This window comes from Neltuma alba, unplaced genomic scaffold (assembly GCF_004799145.2).
Source record: "Neltuma alba isolate B1F8T4 unplaced genomic scaffold, ASM479914v2 tig00012368_pilon, whole genome shotgun sequence".
Classification (NCBI taxonomy): domain Eukaryota; kingdom Viridiplantae; phylum Streptophyta; class Magnoliopsida; order Fabales; family Fabaceae; genus Neltuma; species Neltuma alba.
In genome coordinates this window covers 15,241-37,601 of record NW_021636870.1, presented here as the reverse complement: position 1 = coordinate 37,601, position 22,361 = coordinate 15,241, and the positions used below count along the sequence as shown (strand labels likewise).

General features: G+C 33.6%; 1 protein-coding gene and 1 pseudogene across 1 annotated transcript; both read right to left on the bottom strand.

Moving 5' to 3' along the window:
* Window positions 1-1,779: 1,779 nt before the first annotated feature.
* LOC114726314 (wall-associated receptor kinase 3-like) lies at window positions 1,780-5,041 on the bottom strand (annotated as a pseudogene).
* An 8,351-nt stretch (window positions 5,042-13,392) lies between these two features.
* On the bottom strand, window positions 13,393-16,307 carry LOC114726313 (putative wall-associated receptor kinase-like 16). Its single transcript, XM_028912890.1, has 3 exons — window positions 15,446-16,307; window positions 15,058-15,210; window positions 13,393-14,591 (listed from the first exon to the last, which is right to left on the bottom strand). Exons 1-3 carry the CDS (start codon window positions 16,305-16,307, stop codon window positions 13,393-13,395), a joined length of 2,214 nt encoding a protein of 737 aa, XP_028768723.1.
* Window positions 16,308-22,361: the final 6,054 nt, after the last annotated feature.

The window sequence follows — 22,361 nt, the reverse complement described above, 5'->3', positions numbered from 1 at the left end:
TATAGAACACTTTCAAATCCTGATCATTCGAGTACGCGAAGCTTCGTCTGTAATGACGCACAAGGACGAAGGAAGGAGCTTGCATTGTAGATGAACGACCTGATGATCTTAATTTTTGTTTTTCCACAGCACGTCCAAATCATTAACGCAGGACGATATTGAGAGGTGGAGGACCCAGGCAAAAGCAAAAGGATCTATACACACGTGGTCATGGCTGCACATTATTGGTCGTCGATCTATAATGTGAGAAGACCTAGGAAAACAAATTTTAAGATGCCTATAACTTTCACAGAATATTATATTTCACGAGTAATTTTGTCCAAAAACTCTAACTCTGAACTTGGCATTAAATATGTTATAAATGAGAGAAGACTTTGGATTGCTGATGTCAACATGTTTTCCATTATTTCAATTCGACTGAAAGCATATTAACATCAAATGCTCTCTCTCTCTCTCTCTCTCCCTCCAGACGTGCTCGCTCCCCATTGTGTTTAATAATCTGACCATCTTAGGCTCTTGTATAACATTGATAAGATTGTACTCGTAAAAATTTTGTTATCATTTCCATCGTGATAGGTGTTAGAATTTTTTTAAAATACTGAGTTATAGCGATATTATTTAACACTAAGTCAAAATAAGCTTCTAGTCAACCTCAAGTTTGCTTTAAAATAAAAAATAAACAATGATCCCAAGATTTATCCTTAATAACCAAAGGCTCTTTAATAAAAGATGACTGACTATCACATAATTATATACATGAAATATTAGAGTACAACTCAATGTAATGCCATGAAAGCAACCTCAAGCCCACGACTAAATCTTAATATAACTTCTGTCATGCATGAGTCCTTAGATGTAATTTTTCCTTTTATTTTGTTTATCCACAACCATCTATATATAACTTAGCCATATGCTGTCGGTTTTAATCTCTACTTTTTTTTTTTTATAATGTTTGTTAAGCTCGAAAAATAATAATTATTCAGTAATTTATATTTTTTAAAAGCATTAGTGTCAGTCATTCCTCTTTTTTTTTGTAAGTCAAAGTATCCTCAAGCTATTTTGGACTTAAAACTAATCTCTATCGAGGCATGAGAATTAAGATTAAAGCCCTTCTAACAAGTGGCTTTCTCAGAATTTGAATTTATGTTCTCCTCTTTACGGGGGTAAAACCACTTACCATCTCAACCAACAACTTGTTGGTAGTATCAGTCATTCTTTATTAATCGTCTTTTTTACGTCTTACAACATTGAATCATGAGTGTTTAAGTATGCTGTTATTCGTTCGCATTAGATTTTAACTTTGGATGTTGTCTTTTGGGATATTTTAACTTTGATTAGAATTTTGTATTCTGGTTGCCTATCAGGGCATCAAGAGAATGAAATAATTTCTTTCGGCTATTTAAAAAAAAAACACAGAGAGAGAGAGAGAGAGAGAATGGAATTATTATCAACTGGTAAAAATTCAGGATTTGATAACATTAACTTACTTTTATCCTCAACAACAAAAGACTTTTAAGGTATTAAATAAATTCTGACATTTTAAAAACCCTTGCAGGTCTTTCAAAACAGTGTAACCTGAAATTCCTGCACTTGCAAACAGCGGCAAGAGTAGTAGTAGTAGCTCAAATACATACATGAGAAATGTCAACATTAAATTATTATTATCATCGCCCATCTGCAATCTCAAAAGCTATTTGTTTCCGTATGCTATCATATCCAGCTAAAGTGTTGGCACTGGCATTCCCATATCCACCGTCAAAGCCAGCTGAAGTGCTAGCACTAGCATTTCCTATATCCAGCAGCTACGTGATCAAGCAAGTATTCACATTCTTCAGACATCATATCCTCTCCCTTTACCCAGGGATGCTCTTTCATAGCAATTAGACCTTCTAATTCCATCGCTACTTCTTTCATAGTTGGTCTTTCCTCTCCATTAACTCTAATGCACCTCCTTGCCAAGAAAGCAACTTCCTTTGGTTGCTCTGCGTTCTTCACATCCAACACTCGCTTGTCAAGAATCTTCCCCAAGTTGTCTTCATCCATCAAAGATGCAAAGTGCATAGCTAAATTTCTCTCTTTTGGCCTATTGAGTTCAACTGCTTTATTTCCAGTGATTAGTTCCACAAGCACAACCCCAAAGCTATAGACATCACTTTTCTCGTTCAACTGACCTTTGAGGAGGTACTCTGGATCCAAATACCCTAATGTCCCTTGAACCACTGTAGTAATTTTGAGTTTCATCTAGAGGAACAAGTCTTCAAACTCCAAACTCAGAAACTTTTGCTCTATGATTGTGATCCAATAGTATGTTAGTAGATTTGATATTGCGATGAATAATCCGGATAGAAGCGGCAGAGTGTAAATATGAAATGGTCCCGACTGTTTCTGCAGCTATCCTTAATCGGGTCTCCCATCAAAGAGAGTGCTCATTCTTTGTTGGGTCTATATGGTCAAGGAGGGTGCCATTGTCCACAAACGCAAAAGCTAACAAAGGAACTTCAGTTTCAAGACAACACCCTAGAAGTTTAACCACATTTCTATGGTTGATTTGGGAAAGTACAGCCACTTCATTGATAAAATCCTTAATTTGTCTGGGATTCCCACCTATTTTGGACCTTTTTTTGGCAACATGTGTATTATCCGGTAATATACCCTTGTAAACCGTGCCTTGTCCTCCACGACCAAGAATTCTACTTTCATCAAAGTTATTTGTGGCAATTTTAGGCTCATCTTCCGTAAAAATCTTGGTTCTATCAGGGTATTCTTGCTGTTGATGAAGTTGCTGCAGCATATTTCCTCCATTTTGGTCAAAATACTTTCTTCTAAGTCGTTTTAATGCTCTTTGCTTGTGTCCCCAGCATAATGTGGAGATCAATGTGAAGACAACAAGAAAGGCCACAGAAACGCCTGCAAACAACGTCGTTCAAGATATTATGCAGTGTAGCCACCATGTAGTGGAGTGTTTGTCAATAAACCATGGTTTTGAACCCTAAATGTTACTGCTGTGTTTATTTCCCATCACCCCCGGTTCGGTAGTCTTGATTTTCTATCTTCTTGTACGTTTGGGTTTAGATTAGGTATAACTCAACAATTAGTTATATATATAATTTATTTCAAAATTAAGGATATTAAATTATTTTTTATGCACTCTCAAGTCTATTTATTTTATTACTAATTGATGCTATGTTTTTATGACTGCTTCATTCCAGACTATGTTTAATAAATTAAAATTTATATCTAGTCTATTCAATACATTTTGATGTGACTACGATTTGTAAATGAAAATTAAAAACTACGTTAAAAGCTTCCAGGAACGTTTTGCGGAGATTAAGATTAATGGTGCGTTTGGATGAAGCAAAAAATTTTGAAAAAAGAAAACAAAAGGAATAAAAATTGAGAAAAAATAAAAAAAATATTATTACATATCTTATTAAGATGGATGAGAGAAAATATATAGAAAAGAAAATAAACAAATCTCACAACGACGATACTTATTATATTTTTATTATTATTTGTAATAAAATTGTATCAAAATGAATATTATTCAAATATTTTCATGTAAGAATATCAGAAAATATATTTTCGTTCTGGCAAAAAAATATTTTCATACCTGTATTTTAAAATCAAATAATTTTAAAACGAAAAATAATTTTTTTAAAAAATAAATAATTTTGTGCATTTAACAATATGTTTTAAAAATCAAATAATAAATTGAAAGACAAAAATCAAATGATATATGTTAAAAAAATATTTTTTGCGATTTCTTTCCTCTCATTCTTTTTCCTCTCGCCCAAACAAGGAAAAAAACATCCATCCTCTGGGATTTCATTCCTCTCACGTTTCCCTCCCATCCGAACATGGGGTAAGGGTTAATTAGTATTCTTACCCAATGAAATTTCCATGAGAGGAAATATGCAACCTGATCCATCAATGTAGCCGTCAGCTCTACAACCCGGAGGACAAGAAAACGTAAAATTTGATTAATTTCCCTCCACATTGTGGCATCTCCTGCTGCAGCGATGCTTCCCGTCGCACTCATTAATATCTGCAAAATTAATCTTTAAGCTCATTCTATGTATCTCATACATATCTCTAAGTAGAGCTGGTAATATAAGTTGAGCCTGCAAGCTCAACCCGTCAATAAGTGACGGGTTGGGTTGATAAAAATCAAGCTCGTTTTAAAACGGATCTTTTAAGCCCGTAACCATAAAGACCGAATCTGTGGCGGGCTAACCTGCATGGTTGGCGGGCCGGCCGGTTTTATTTTTAAAATTTTTTTCCTCCCTCAAGTATAATTATGTTTACTCCTTTGGTCTTTTATCTCATTCTTATTATTTAAAATTACCATATTGTAATATATCTTTTACTTTATATTATGAAATTTATTTGTGGCAAGGTTAGTTGAGCAAAAAGAAGCTGATTCTAATTATGAAGCTTAATGAAATAATTTCACATCTTCTTATCATTCTTCAAACTATATCAACATTGAATAGTAGTTCAAGCTTGAGCACTTGATAGTGTTTGTAACATTGTGTTTTTATTATTATTAATTTAGATTTGTTATGTTTTAATTTGGGATGTATGTTTAATCATTTAGGATGATGAATCATGTATGCTTACAGTAGTATTTTGAAAAGTTTGGAATTTTAGGTTTCATATTTTATTTATGATAATTTTTATATGTATATTTTATTTTAGGTGTTTAAGAATTAGAATAAATTTTATTAAAAGAAATCAGAAGGCACAAAAAAACTAAAAAATAAAAAGTGGTGGGTTGGCCGGTTAGCGGGTTGGGTTGGAGATGTTGAGAACTGGTATATTAGTGCCGTAAATCAAACTTGTCGTGGGTTTTCCAGATGATGGCCGGGGACGTGGTGGGTGTGCAGTTGATGAAGAACATTTCGTCTATGTAACAGTTCTCGCTAGTGCCAAAGGGGTAGGGGATGCTCACGTTCCCGCACGTGGTGTTGCAACCCGGTTTTGTTTGGGCCGCCGCCGTGACCGCCGCCGTGCAGACCAGTAATGCCAGTTTCAAATGCATTATTGCGGTCAAACCGTTCTTTAATTTCTGATCGGTATATTCAGGAATGAGTTAAAGCTAGGTTGCAAGGTATTATATATAGATCACTTAGAATCCTGATTATTTTTGGAGTGCACCAAGTTAATTTCTTTTTTTTTTTTTTTGACCAGCACACCAAGTTAATTTCATGGGTATAATGAGGTGCAAGGATCAATGAAGGAAGGGGCTTGTAGATCGACGACCTGATCGTAGTCTCTGTTCTTCCACCCGAGTCCAAATCATTGATGCAACACGATAGTGACTAGCCAGCCGGGGACGACCTCAGCGTGGGGCCTCCTCTCCGTCTAGATGATGCTTTAATTTTGGAACACTTGACAAAATTACGTTTACTTTTGTTTTATTTTTATTTTTTTAATTTTGAGCATGTAGTTTTGCTCTTTGTTTATATATTTTCAACTCATTTGCACATACTATAATCAAGTATTTTTTTTTTCAGTTTTTTAATCCCAGTGGCCTTCAATATATACTCCTTTGGTCCTATTTATAAAGCAGAAAGAAAAGACATCTTTTGATCCTATTTATACGGTACTAAAAGAAATTTTTTGTATAGATGTGTAATTTTACCCTCCATTTATTGTTGTGTTGACTTTGTTTATATAAGGTATAATGTATATTAAATAGGGTTAAAGTTAAAAAATTATTGAATTTTAAATAATAGTTAATTAAGTTTAAGGTTTTTCTTGGTCTATATGAAACATATTGGAAGTGACTCATAAATAGAACCAGAGGAGTATATAGTTATACTATCTTTGATACTTATAATATAAGATATAATTGACTAATTTGAGGAGATTAAGAAAGTTAGCTAGATTACTTATTTGAAGTAAATAGATGTTGTCTTTTCTAAAATATCTTTATTCATAATGTGTATTTAAATTACGTATTGATAATAAATACATAACATGTACAACTAATATAGGGATTACTTGAAGGCAAATTAAAAGAGGTAAATAGTAGGGGGGAAAAGTGAATTAAGATTTTATATTTAGAACCAAATTCAATGTTAAACTAGCTCCTAAGTTTTGGCTATTATGAAAGATACTGAAACTAATAAAAAAAATATCATTGATTGACCCATTCCAAATATTTGTCTCTTTGACTTGTCTTGATTCTTGTAAAAAGTCTATAAATTTGAACGAGTAAATACACCCATAAAGTATTGTACAAATTAAAGAGTGGATCTTAATTAAACTATACTACTATAATGTAATGTAACATGCTGTTTATTAGTTTGAAAAAATGTTGCCAAAATCCTGCATGTTATCTCAGGTGTGAACAGGTTAAGGGTAAAAATATCTATAAAGTATTATACTATGGTGCAATCTTGTCCATTAACAGTTGAAAATGGTGAGGAAAAAAAAAAACTCAATCCACATAGAGACACATGTTGATCATGAACCTTAGAAAGATTCAAATTTTATTTGCCTTGAAATATGTAAATGTGGTAATTTTAATTATGGAAATGAGTACTTTTGCACTAAACCTATTTACACTTATCTTAATATGGAATGAGACTGATGAGCACCAGCATTCATCGGATCTTGACCGTTCAGATCCAGATTTAGTTTTATTTTTATTTTTTAAAAATAATTATTTTAATATGTATAGAATAAAAAATAAATATAATATTTTAATTATCATTTTTTTAAAAAATAATTTTTTATTTTAAAATAATTATTTCAAAATATTAAATCTTGACCGTCTAGAGTAGATCTGGACGGTTTAGATTGCTCATCACTTGATGAGCACCATAACCGGACCCTCTTAATATATGGGACTTATAATACTTACTTAGCAGACATCTAATTTCTACTACGGATTAGGGATTTTCATGTTATTTTATAAAATTGATGGATAAAATTAATGACAATGTAATTTAAAATACTTGTAACTCCCCCAAATTCCCTATAGAATGAGTATATTTGCCCTTTTAAATCAAAATTTTATAGGAAAAACTGAGGAAAAAAAATCTCCCATTAAAAATGTTATTGATAATAAGGACTTGAACCAGAATATCAGTACTTTATATAAACAGAATTTGCAAAGCATTCATAGCGTCCTTTTCACTGATAAAATTTTCAGTGAGATTTTTTTCATCTCAAATTTATATTAAATATACTATAAGTGAGAAGACTTTGGGTGGCTGTAATAACCTGAAACTTTTATTATAAATTAAGTAATAATTATATAAATTGTTGTAGCATGAGTACAACAAGGAGGTAGGAAATGGCTGGCAGCAAATGGTGTTAAAAGATTAAAGGTTCCAGGTTCAGATCCTCCAATTGTTCAGGGAAAACCTTTTTTCTCCTATTTTATAAAAGATCCTAAAAAAAAAAACTAAAACTAAAGTGGCATCATATAAGTGATGCCATCGTTCTCTTTTTTGTTTTGCGAGAAAGGGAGTAGATTTAGGAGAAGCTTCGCGACTTGAAGTTGAAAACTCCAGCCACTCTTCACCTCCATTCAACTCCACCGTCGTCGGCGTTCACTACTGCCGTCTTCCCCTTCATTTAAGGTTTCTTTTTTCCCTCTTCTCTCTCTCTTTTCTTTCTTTCCCTATTCGACACTAATATTTGCTTCTTCCTCCTTCATATTTCAGCTCGTTGCTCTCTTTCTCTTCCTCCTTAGGGTGTGGTTGGTTGGAGGGGAGGGGAGGGGAGGGTATACTTATAGAACGATAAGCTGGTTTATTGCTTTTATCATTCTTATTTTTTCCCCCCCAGTAATAAGTACTTAGCTGCATAGTTAGTGAGTTTCACTCATTGTTTCCATACGAACATAAGGCTTTATTATGTAGCTGGTAGTCATAACTTCCTATGTTTAGCCACTATGGATCACAATTAGCCTGTGATTTTGCAGACTCAGGATGTAAATTATGCAATGGAGGCCTCTAGAAAATGCCAGAGTGCTTCTGCAGCTGCTATCATGGTCATGGAAGAGGCACGGAATGGGGACTGCTTAACTTCTATGAGGAAGGCAATTGATTTGAGCTTCCAGGATGTAGATGAGCTTGTAGGTCTGGTTTGGACTGCAAGAAAAGCCATAAGTCGCGCTCATCTCAGTGGTGCTAGAGATTAACTTGATACTGTATATAATGTAAGTTTTTGGTTTGGCTTCTCTACCAACATGGCATCCGCAAAGGAAGGGGAAAAGGGGCATCTTCACAGGCTGACACTTTGAAACCTACGAAGAGGCAGGTCACCCTTCTGTACATGTGTACAAAATGAGATTGAGTAGCAAATTTTGTAATCTATTTTGAATTTGCTCAGGTTCTTCTTGATGTGGAATGGGCACAATACTCTCACCCTCAAGTTTTTGTAGGTTTATTAAGGGGGATGAGATTCCTGCTATTTAACTGACGCAGGATGGTCATTTTATTATAGTTCTATGCTATATTCTTTGCCCCACTGAGTTGGAGCCCAGGAAAATAGAGTCTGGAAATGTCAGGCAACAATTTTTGAGGGCATTGAATACTCATATAGTTATAATTGGTCTATTTTTTTTATACAAAAGAAATAGACTCTATCATCTTATGGAATTTTTGAATAGATAGAATTTCTTTCAGAGAGTTTTCTTTTGCCTGTGTGTGCGTGTTGAACCTTTACTTTTCCATGCCAGCTATTGGCTTTGAAGAAAGTACACATATAGGTATCTTTTTCCTCTTCATGGCTTCATTTATAAATCCGGGGGTCTTTGCTTTCCGATTTATGTCCCTCTATCTTTGTAGGTCATACTGTTGATAATTGGATTCTGCTTAACTGTTTAAAAGGATACCAGTGTGTTTATGCAGGGCATCTTGTGCAGAATATTATTGCAAAAAAGCTTGGTTTGCCATAATTTTATTTTGATCCACTTCTTTATTTTCTGTAATCTTCTCATCTGAACTTGTTAACATTGTTATTGGTGTGAATTGCAGTAGCTATCTTTTCAACTTAATGCTGCAAACTGCATTAAAGCTTTGACGAGGAGGCATTGAAGTCCTCTACCTGTCAGCTTGTGCCTTGTATTTTCACCATTGGATGGGTAAATGAATCTATTTTTATGATTTTCTTGTGGTTACGGACATCAGTGTCCTGTTTGTTTTTTGATTAACGAAGCTTCTGCACTCTTGATTGTGTGGTTACCTCCGGTTTCAGCATGTTGTTTCTTCTGATTGGTTGAGTTGGTTTGATAGTCCTACACGGCCATGGCTCTAGAAGAATCTTCTTCCTGTTTGATCCGCTTTACTATTCTGTTTTCTTTTCCTTTGTTTTCAAATTATTTAGAATGACTGTCACCAAACCAAAAAAAAAAAAAAATTTAGAATGAGAATGATTTTAATTTTTCTTGATTTGCTCTGCTGGGAATTTGATTGGACAAGATGGGGCTAAACTGCATTGAACTCTGGTTTCCACTGTTAGAATGTTTTGCAATAACTTTTTGTATTGGGAAAATTACATTAAAGGATGCGAATTTGACAAAAGATCAAATTGAATGATCTCAAAATTTGTAATCATTCCCAATGATCAATAGTTACTACTCCCTCCGTTCCTTATTATAAGAGACAAATAACCGAAGTACGTTGATAAAAAAAACAGTTAAAATTAGTTAAGAACAATTAATGTGTAAAAAGTATAATTTTTTTTCAAAAATGCCCTCATTAATAAGGAGAGAGAGTATGAGAGAAAACAATTAAATTATTAAAAGAAAGAGAAGTGGGAGGGAGAGTGTGAGTTGGAGATAATAAATATGGGTAAAATAGTAAATCAACACAAAAAAGTAGAGACAACTTGTAAATGTCTCTTATATATAGGAATATGCTATAAGCATCAAATGTCTCTTATAATAAGGAACGGAGGGAGTATTAGATTTTTGGGATTTATTATAAGGTTTGAAGGCCACTTAGGAAAGTTACAGTAACTCTTATGGTAACATTTCTAACTTTGGTATACATGAAAAGAAGTTCCTGAAAGGTAAAATGAGTGAGAAAATCTTTCCCTGACATGTTTGGTTCAACAAATCTTGTCTTCTTAGGGAACCATGCTTCCCTCAAGGAATTAGGTCTTCTCCCTTTAGGATGTGTTTGGTTGGATGGGAGGAGATGGAAGGGAAAATGAGCCCCTCTTCTCATTTGGTTAAAAATTTTGGAAGAGAGGGAAGCCAAAATGTTTCCTTCCCAGCTCCCCTCCCCTCCCCTCCCCTCCCCTCTCCTCCCCCATTTTAGCTCCCCTCCAAATGGGGATTTTTGGACTATTATATCTTTATGATTTTTTTGATATTCCATAACTCCCCATAAAATATGTTATTATAATATTTATTTTAAATAAAAAATATATTATCCTAAGTAAAAAATAAAAAATATAAATTATTATAATTAAAAAATATATTATAATAAAAATTAATATAAATTATTATAAAAATAAAAAATTATTTAAATAAAAAATATAATATTATAAAATTAATTTTTTTTATAAATATATTATTTATTAAATATATTTTAAAGCTGAAAAAAGGCATAGCTTAAAGAGAATAAAATTTCAATTTTTTTAGAGCATATAAAATTTGTTAATTTGATTATTTCAAATATATTATTATATTAATTAGAATTTAAAAAATACTATACCAATTTTTTAATGCACATATTAGTATGATAAAATTGAATTTTTATTAAATTATATGATTTAAATTAAGATGTAAATCAATTTATATAATATATCAATAAAAAATATAAACTAATATGTAAGGGTAAAATAGTAAATTGATTATTAATATCCCTCCCCTCTCTTTTTTGAATCAAACAAGGGATCATTAAATATCCCTCCCTCCCCTCTTTTTTAATCAAACCAAATAAGGTGAGGATGAAACCCACCCTCCCCTCCCTTACCCCACCCTCCCCTCCTTCTCCTCTCTTCAAACCAAACAGACCCTTGGGTTATAGAACTGGGTTTCTTTCATGGAATCCAAAGTTTGTCCCCGTTTTGCCCTAAGTTGTCAAATATTCTGTTCATCGGTACGGTTTGTTGCTAAAGCAGTGAAGCCGTTGGGGATTGTGTTCAACACCACCGAATTCAGACCAAGCCCTTGCATAAATTGACGCTGCTGTTTGCATGTTTTTCAACTCATCTGGGTGTTGTACTTGAAGTTTGAAGCCATGAAGCTTGTGGCCTTAACGCCTTTATCCCTCTCCAGATCCATCCGACGATTTTATTTCAATCATATATTTTTGGGTTAATTAATCCGCAAGTCTTTATAGTTTCAATTAATTTTGAATCAAATCCTTATAGTTTTTTTAAGTCTTTACTTTTTATTAAGTCCTTATTACTTTTACTCTATTTTTTCCTTGCATTAGTCTCTAAGTCCTTATAATTTCACTAAATTTTTAATAATGTCCATGTAGTTTTATTTTTTATTTATTAATTAAATAGATTAATACTGAAATATAAATATTAATAATTATATAATAAAAATAAGTAATATAAATAATTAATTCAGGAAAATTTTTTGGAACAATTAATTTTTTTGTTAAAAAAATAAAATTATTATAATAATTCATTATTTCTAGAATATTATGTTTATAAACTAATATTAATAATATATATTATTTTATGTTTATAGAATAGTACTATTAGAATTTATAAAATAAAGAATAAAAAATTCAGGGACTTAATTAAAAATAAAGTAAACTTATAAGGATTTGATAAAAAGAAAAATAAATGCAAGGACCTAATTAAAAACAGGAAAAAGTATAAGGACTTGATAAAAAGGAAAAAAATTATAGGGACCTGATTCAAAATTGATTGAAACTATAAGGACTTGTAGATTAATTAACCCTATATTTTTTTATGTCTAATTTTGACGGATAAACATGTAATTCTTTTACATTATTTTTCCTTTCCAATTTTTCATGCCTTCATAGTGAACAGTACATCTCTTCTCCCTTCTCATTCGTAAATATGAAGCATTTTGGATACGCAAGGAAGGGTTTCATGCCAGTTATTTCTCCTTCTGCTTCCTCCTTCTCCTCTTTCATTCTTAAATACTATCTCCGGTTTTTAATATAATTTTTTTTTTAAATTTTTTTTATCCTATTTATTTATTTTTAAGATAGTCTTTCTAATAATAATAGTTTTAGCAAATAAACTTAATTAGTAAGAATATTTTAAGAAATATAATATTTATTTATTATAAATAACTAATTTAATTTATTTTTTTAATCTACTTAAATTAGTTAATTAGCTCCTATATTTAGGACTGGAAGTGGTATAAATCCTTCTAACCAAATATGATCTTAATATAACTTTTGTCATGCATGAGTCCTTGGTTGTAACTTCCCCTATTGTGTTGTAAAAAAAACCCTCTATGCCTTAGTTACTTATATTTATTGAACGCATCAAAAGTTTGTAGCATGCGGAGAGCTTACACAGAGTAACTATGCAAAGTTGTGAACATAAAGGCAGATATCTCTGATAGGGGACATCATCAGTCGTATTACGTACAAGAATCTTGAACTTCAGAAAATTGTTATCACGGCTTGCTTTTAATTTCACACACTCTCTCTCTCTATAATACTTGTTATGCTCGAAAAATAATAATTATTCAGTAATTTTTATTTTTAAAAATAAAAGTAGGGAAGACTGGAAGGAAAATAATTATTAAAAAGTTTTATAATAACTAAATAGCTGATAAGTTTTAGTGAAAGAAATGGCAATATTTTATTAAGACTTTTTGGTAATTTTTTTTTTTTCAGACCTCATAATTTTTCCATAGAAGTATTAGTCATTTTTTTATGCTCTAAATATCATGTTAATTTTGTTTTCATTGTCCTTTAATGTATGTCCGACGATGTTGCATGATGAGTGTTTGGATTCTGTCGTTATCCGTTTGCATTACATTATTATAGTTCGTATATTTTTTTGAAGGATTAAATTTTTTTTAAAAGATAAAATGAATTAGAGTCTTATATTTAGAACTAAATAAAAAGTCAAACTTGTCCTTATATTAATAATCAAAAGTAATATTTCGGATACTCTTTTGAATATACATTAATCAATTTGATTTGCATTCTAGTTCTCTATCACGTATATAGAATGGAATCATTTCTTTCCGCTGTCATTAAAGAAAACACATACAGAGAGAGAGAGAGAGTGTGTGTGGAAACATGATCAACCGGTAAACATTCAACATTTGATAGTTTTAATTTACTTCTATAATCTATTGAACATTTTTAAAATGCTTACAAGTCTTTCAAGACGGCATCACCTAAAACTCCTGCCATTTCGAAGAGTTGAAAGAATTAGCTCGCACACATACGAAATACTAATATTAAGTGATGATCATCGCCCATCTTCAATCTCAAATGCTATTTTCCTCTGTATGCTATCATAGACAGTTGAAGTGCTAGCGTTAGCATTTCCGTATCCATCAGCTACATGACCAAGCAAGTATTCACATTCCTCAGACATCATATCATCTTGCTTTCCCCAAGGATGTTTTTCCATAGAAATTAGACCCTCTAGTTCCATTGATACTTCTTTCATAGTCGGCCTTTCCTCTCCATTAACCCTGATGCATTTCCTTGCCAAGAAAGCAACTTCTTTTAGCTGCTCTTCATTCTTTTGATCTAACACTCGCTTGTCAAGAATTTCCCACAAGTTGTCTTCTTTCAGTGAAGATGCAAAGTGCATAGCCAAATTTCTTTGTTCTGGCTTGTTGAAGTCAACTGCTTTATTTCCGGTGACTAGCTCCACAAGCACAACCCCAAAGCTATAAACATCACTTTTCTCATTCAATTGACCCGTAAAGAGGTATTCTGGATCCAAATATCCTAATGTTCCTTGGACGACGGTGGTAACTTGAGTTTCATCAAGAGGAATAAGTCTTGAGGCTCCAAAGTCAGAAACTTTTGCCCTATGATTGTGATCTAATAGTATGTTGGCAGATTTAATGTCGCGATGAATAATTGGAATAGAAGCAGCAGAGTGTAAATATGAGATGGCTTCGGCTGTTTCTACAGCAATCCTTAATCTAGTCTCCCATGAAAGAGGATGCTCATTCTTTAGTGGGTCTATATGTTCAAGAAGGGTGCCATTGTCCACGTACTCATAAACTAATAAAGGAACTTCCGTTTCAAGACAACACCCAAAAAGTTTGACCACACTCCTATGGTTAATTTGGGAAAGTACAGCCACTTCATTGATAAAATCCTTAATCTGTCTAGGATCCCCACCTATTCTGGACTTTTTGATGGCAACAAGCGTGTTATCTGGTAATATACCCTTATAAACTGTGCCTTGTCCTCCACGGCCAAGAATTCTACTTTCATCAAAGTTGTTTGTAGCAGTTTTAAGCTCATCTTCAGAAAAAATCTTGGCTCTATCAGTATGTCCTTGTTGTTGATAAATTTGCTGCAGCAGATAATTTCCTCCATTTTGCTCAAAATACTTCCTTCTAAGTTGTTTTAGTGATCTTTGCTTGTGTCCCCAGCATAATGTGGAGACAAATGTGAAGACAAAAAGCAAGGCAACAGAAATGCCTGCAAACAAAGTTCAAAATATTATCCAGATGTAAACCATGGTTTTGGACACTAAATAATGCTAGTATGCTTTGTTTACTTCCCATCATCCCCCGGTCCAATATATTGTCTTGATTCTCTCTTGTGGGTAGAGAGATAAAGAAGCAGTGCGTGGCAATGCTTTGAATAAAAATAAACTATTCTTTAAAAATGGAAATGAGGCGTGCAAATTAACCAATGTGACATGACTGAAATAAATTGTTTGTTTGCGATTGACACATCTTAAAAAAGATAATGGCATGTCATTATAAAGCTGCTGATGTCACTGACTTTTGCGACATTATATTGCAGCTGCGAGGCCTGTTGGCTTTTATTTTTTTATTCAAGGAATGGGATGACAAACTATTTCTAAATCCAAATCAAATCGCCATCATTTTAACACAGTTAGTTAAATATATGTATATAATTAATTACTTAGCATTCTCACCCAATGAGATTTCCATGAAAGGGAATTTGCAGCCTGATCCGTCGATATAGCCGTCGCCTCTGTAACCCGGCGGACAAGAACACGTGTAACTTCCTTCCGCATTGTGGCATCTCCTGCTGCAGCGATGCTTCCCGTCATCGCACTCGTTAGTATCTGCAAAATTAATATAATGCTTAAGCTCATTATACAAATCTGAATCTCTAAGCACAGGAGCTATATCTCAAACAAACATAGCGGAAGAGCTTGCTTATTATATCTCTTTGGCACTTAAAAACAAGTGAGAAGAGCCAACAAATCAAAGCTGAATATAGCACACGCATATAGACAAATAAACGTGGTTTGAAAGTTAAAAACAGAAGCTTTGTTCGGAAAGCTGAGGCGTATATACCTTTGCAGCCAGGATCGGGGTGAGACAGGTAGGGGTTGCCTGTGAAACCTTCTTTACAAACGCAGTAGTACCCCATACCACTTTCTGAGCTTTTGCATGTACTGTTTTGCTTGCAGGCATAGCTGCTCTGATCTTTCTGGGCTTCATGGCATGTCTGATTGGCAACAGCCCAATCCACAACAACGGGAAACTGTCTTCTGTTGCCCAGATCTAGCAGGTCTCGTTTTGAGAAGTTGAAGGATCCTTCCTTGGCAACAAAGGCATAACCGCAAGGGTTGAAGTTATGCACGTCCGTGTAGTTGCTAAAACTCATCAAGGTGATATTATAATTCTTGATGGCTTGGGGGAAATTGGTCTGGCAGCATCCCACACCGGAGCATGCCCCCTCCTCGAACCTCGTCCTCCTCGTGCAACTCAACATGCAGCCTGTTGTAAAGCTGCTGTTCAGGTCCTGGAAGTAAGCGTAGGTGTCACAGCCCACCACCGTGAAGCTGTTCTTCGTGTTTGATATTGAAAAGTTCCTGAACCAAATTACGTGCCACGGAAACCCATTCTTTGAATTATAGCAGTGGTTGGAAACATTATCCGAGAAGGTCAATTCAGGAGGATCAATGGAGATGTCCAGAACTGGTAAGTTAATACCGTAAATCAAACTTGTTGTGGCTTGTCCAGATGATGTCGTGGTGGTTGTGCAGTTCACGAAAAACCTTTCATTCATGTAGCAGTTCTTGCTGGTGCCAAAGGGATAGGGGATGCTCACGTTCCCACAAGTGTCTTCGCAACCGCGTTTCGTTTGGGCCGCCGCCGCCGCCGCCGTGCAGACCAGCAAAACCAGTTTAAAGTGCAGGGCACTCAAACTCATCTCAGAGATTCGTGGTGTGGATATATATGCAGGAATAATTAAGAGCTGGGTAGGATGGTATTATATATAGAACACGCAGCTTCGTTTGTAATGACACACAAGGACGAAGGAAGGAGCTCGTAGATCGACGACTTGACCTGGTTTTCCACAGTGCATATCCAAATCATTGTCACAAAAGGTCTTGGTCTTCTCTCTTTGGTTGTGTTTGGCACGAGGGATTTGAAGAGAAAAAGAAAGAGGAAGAGGGATTTTACTCATGTTCGCTTGTTTGGCAACCCAAAATTCGTAGGAGGGAAGGAAAAATTTTCCCTTATAACTCTCCTCTCCCCTTATAACTCTCCCCTCCAAAATTTGGGGGGATTAGAAGGGAAAATATATACTTCTATTTTGTTTTGGCTAAATGGTCCATGGTTATTTTTAATATTCTTATCCTATTTTTTTTGCCTTTCTTCCTTGTCCCATCTCACCTAATATTAAGTAAAAATTGTGAACTAATAGTGCCATAAAAACTTATTCTTTCAATGAGTTGTGTGCGTGTGTGTATATGTAATATATATATATGTATTAAGTTTAGTTATTATTACATATATATATTATAATTGTAATATTTATAATTATTATGCTATGTATACTGGAAGCATGGTTATAACTTATAAACGATACTTTTACATAATAAATGTAATTTATTATTATATTTTATTAAACATTATGAAAGGAGGAATACAAAAACAACTAAAATCGAATAAAGATAAAATTGTCCATATAAAAATATTTTTCCTCCTTTCTCCTCCTAAACTAAATAAGAAAATAACATTAAAATCTATCTCTTTCTCTTTCTTTTTTTTCCCGGATCAATTCAGGTGAGTCGATATTAAAATCTTTTTCATTTCCCTTACTTTCCATTCTATCTATTAAAATCCCTCCTCTCCCCTTCTTTCCATTAAGCCAAAGAGAACCTTATAGCTTACTTCTGAAACTCCAGTCAAAATTAACGTACGCTTCGTCGCTTCCTTTTTCTTTTGTCAAGTTTTTCCACAAAGACTTTATATATGGTCATAGCCCCGTTGGCGTGTGGAATGGTTGCACTCTCCACTTTGCTTCCCGTTAATTTCCCTCCACTTGCGTAAAACGGCGCCTTTTTGCATTTCCCTCGTGGAAGATCCTTGTCGATGCAGAGATTTACTGGTTTTTCATGCTTTATTTGGTGATCCGTCTCAAAGGTACATTTTTTTTTTATATAATAAAGTTTAGGTGAGTAAGGTTGCTGATCGGCTCATCAGGGCTAATATATGTCTTCAAATTTAAAGAGCGCTTATAGAAATATTTAAAGATCACCTATCAATAAGGTCTTCTTATTGGCAATGGGATTTGAATTCATGGCTCATGATATTATGGTTTATAAGTAAATTTCTTATCAATTGAATCAACTATTGTTGGCAACTTTTATCTTTTTTATTTTCTCCGCCAAGTATCATCTCCTTGTATTTGAATTAAAAAAAGTTGGGACTTCATATAATATAATGTGGCTCAAAAATGTTCATATCATTCTTCTAAGTTATGAAATTATGTATCGAAGTTTCGTAGTTACATGCATAATCTATTTTATGAACGCATAATATCGTATTTGGTTTAAGCAAACATTTTAAGCAACAACATGTAGGAGTCTCTCAAACATGGGCTATAGATATTCAGGACTCAGGAGCCTAAGCTAAGCTAGAGAGTTAATTACAATATAAGATCACTAGAAGGCCACCTCTATGTCGGCACGTTTAAGTGAAAGCCAGATCATTCAAGTACGCATGTAATGATGCACAAGGGTGTTTGGAATCTCCTTGAAAACCATTTTTACGCTTAATATATGATAAAATTTTTATTACATATTTGTTTAATGCAGCATAAAATTACTTAAAATAGACTAGTCTAAAACCATAAAACACGTGTCCAAATCATTTTCGCAGCATGATATCGAGCCATGGACGCCATACATATATATATATATATATATATATATGGCCCTTCTCTCCTTCCAAAATTACGTGTTTACTTTGTCTCTCTCTCTCTCTCTATAAATATATATTATTTTTAATCCTTAATATAAGAGTTAGTTGACTAATTTGAGTAGATTAAAAAAAATTATTAAGTTAGTTATTTGTAATAAATGAGTGTTTTCTTCCCTAAAATACTCTTGCAAATTAAGTGTATTAGCTTTAATATTTGATAAAACTTTTAATATATGTAACTACTACAAGGACTACTTTAGAAAAAAAAGAATAAATATGAGAGATAAAGTGGATTGGGATCTTATATTTAGAAACAAATTGAAAGTCAAACTAGTTTTTGTATTATGAATTCGAGGTAGTATACATATATATACATATATTTTATTATAAGCATCTAGCTTCTTCCTCTTACTTTATGTAATTTCAACTGGTTGCAACTATTTTTAATCCAATAAGTATATGTACATGTACGTATATGTGTACATACAGTATTGATTCTATTTATAGGGATTAAGACCTATTAATATTTGACACCTATCAAAGCAGGGAAGCAGCTAGGGGTTGTGTTCAACACCACCAAATTCAGACGAAGTCCGGCCCCTGCATAAATTGACGCTGTTGTTTGCCTGTCCTATACGCCTACAGCTGTTTTTTTTTCCTCCTCTATATATACAATTTAAATAATACATGCGCGGGCACAAACATCTTAAAAGTATGTTCAAGTTTAAGACCTTATCCAAACATGATGTGTGGCGCTGCTACTAATTAAAACAACTTCTTGTGATCGAACTCATCGATCTGTGTGTTATGTACTTGAGGTTTGAATGCATGGTGCATGTGGCACCTTAATGCATTTGTCCCTCTCCAGATCCATCCTATGATTTTATTTTTGGAATCATACTGATGATCAGTCTATCACTCTTTCCATCTCATTCCTATGTATGGAGCATTTTGGACTCGTAAGGTACTGCTATTTTTTTTTTCCCAATCTGCTTCTCCTCCTCTTTTCGTCTTCTAAAAATAAATTCCTTCTAACCGAATATGATCTTAACATAACTTTTGTCATGTATGAGTCCTTAGATGTAACTTTTCCGTTTATTTTGTTGTAAACAACTCTATATATGCCTTAATCATTCGTATGCATTATTGCGCACACATCAAGTTTGTAGCATGGCGCTTACGTGGAGTAACTATTTAAACAAGCAGATAAGACAGAGCGCATCGATCAATTGTATATATGTCCAAAAATCTTGAATGAACTTCAGAGAATTATTATTAGGACTCGCTTTTATATATATATATATGATGTTTGTAATGCTCAAAAAAATTATTATTCAGTAATTAATATTTTTTAAAAGTAAAAGTATTGGTCACTATTTTAACATCTAAATATTATGTTCTCTCTGCATAAAATAACCGGGACCTGGGGGGTGGGGAGATAGACTCAAATCATTATCAAGCCGTAGAACTTCGGGATTTGATAATGTTAACTTACTTTTATCCTTAATAACCGAACATTTTTAAAATCCTTACAAGTCCTTTCAAAACAGTGTAATTACCTGAAACTCCTACACTAGCACAGAGTGGAAAGAGTAGCAGCTAAAACACAAGAGAAATACTAACATTAAATGGTCGTCGCCCATCTGCAATCTCAAATTCCATTTGTTTCTGTATGCTATCATAGCCAGCTAAAGTGTTGGCACTAGCATTTCCATATCCACCATTATAGCCAACTGAGAAGTGCCAGCACCAGCATTCCCATATCTGCTGCCCACGTGACCAACACAATATTCACATACTTCAGACATCATATTTAATGTCCTAAATTAATTTTTAGGATTTATGTAGTAAAAAAATTTTCTAAAATAAAATAAATAAAATAAAATAAAAATATAAAAATATAATATAAATAATAATTTTTTTTATTATAATAAAATAATAATATTTTATATTTAAAAAAAAAGAGGAGAAGGGAAGAGTCAACAAAAACGATGGAAAGAGATCGAATAAAGAAGAAGAAGGAAAGTTGGGAGAGAGAATTGATGAGGGGGCCTAATAAATGTTCCCCGATGCATGAGAGAAAGGGAAAGAGAGAGTAGTGTGCGTAAAAGAGCAAGAGGAGCATACCGGTGAAGGAGAGGACAAGCTTTGAAGATATTTTAGACACATAAAATTACTTTTTTTCATCAAATTTGTTTTATGAATATTTTCTATATATGTTAAGCTTCCTATTCACATTATTATCATAGTGATTAGAGAAAATTTTGAGACTTATAAGTTTTGAGTTTTGGTAATAAAGGGTTAAGGTGCGTCCAGCACCCCAAACTATTTTTCCAGGTACACTCAGTGTCCTAAAGTAATTTTCGGTGCATCCAATGTCCCAAACTAATTAAAACGGTGCATCCATATCCCGGGTTAACAGAAAAGTCAAATTTGATAGTTATTTGCTGACTCAGCCAAAGGTTGACCGACGTGGCGGACACGTTGGCGTCTGATGTGTATTATTTTGACTGGCCAAGGTGCACCCACCACCCAGAACTATTTTTCTAGGTGCAACCAGTGTTCTAAAGTAATTTTTTATGTATCCAGTGTCTTAAACTAATTAAAATAGTGCGTCCACATCCAGGCTAACAGAAAAGTCTCGTTTGATCGTTACCTTACTAACTCAATTGAAGATTGACACAAAATCGTACATGACGGACACACAGGCATCTGATGTGTATTATTTTGACTGAAAATTCAATTATTTCCTCCTCTTCTAACATTTATCTTCTGCCAGTTTTAAAACTTAAAAAAAGAAAGATCACCGATCCACCCTCTTAAATCTTGGTACATGTACCACTCATTCAATCCTATCCTCGTCTTTAAGATTTTATCCCGCTTCTTCTACCACACGCTTCCATCTCCGTCTCTATCAACTCCTCATTTGACTCGCGTTTGTTTTCCTCCTCCTAGAACATAGTGAACATTCCCCTGGTCACTTTGTCAACATCGTGGTCACCTTCCGAAAAAACACCCGCTGCTACCGGGCTCGTCTTGGGAGCTTTAGTCAAAATAATACACTTCAGACGTCTGTGTGTCTGTCATGTAGGATTTTTCTGTCAATCTTCAGCTGAGTCAATAAGGTAACGGTCAAACGAGACTTTTCTGTTAGCCTGGGATGTTGACACACTGTTTTAATTAGTTTGGGACACTGGATACATAAAAAATTACTTTAGGACAGTGGGCACACCTGGAAAAATAGTTCAGGATGCTGGGCGCACCTTGGCCCGTCAAAATAATACACATTAGACGCCTACGTGTCCGCCACGTCGGTCAACCTTCGGCTGAGTCAGCAAATAATGGTCACACTTAACTTTTTTGTTAACTCGGGATATGGATGCACCGTTTTAATTAGCTTGGGACACTAGATGCATCAAAAATTACTTTATGACACTGGGTGCACTTGGGAAAATAGTTCGAGGTGTTGGGCGCACCTTAACCCGGTAATAAATGACTATAGAAATTTAGAAATAAATGAATTGTTAATTTTAATCAGTTTAGTTTTGTCCATTTTTTAGCTTTTAGTACTTAAATTAATTTTTCTAGTTAAAAAATCTATTATAGATGATTTATATCATATTCTCACCAATTAAAATTAAGTTAAATAGTTTATTTGAGGTGTTTAACATATTATTGAGATTTTAATCTGTTTAGTTTTATTTATTGGGTGATTGGAGGTTTTAAATAATTATTGTAGCTAAAAAATTTATTATTTGTGAATATATATATATGATAGTTATACTATTAAAGTTTTGATTAGATTATTTATTTATAAATATTGAGGTATTATTGAATTTTTGATGAGTTGGTTTTGGGTTTAAACTTAAAAGGAGTTTTTAGAATTTAAGATATAATAATTCCATATTTTAAAATTTTAGAAAATTCTTTTAATTAGAGTAAATAATTTGAGAAAGAGATAGAATAAAGAAGAAGGAAAGTTGGGAGTTGGAAAATAGGCGTTGGGAGTTGAGAGAATTTATGAGGGGCCTTAATAAATGTGCGGGAGTGTTAT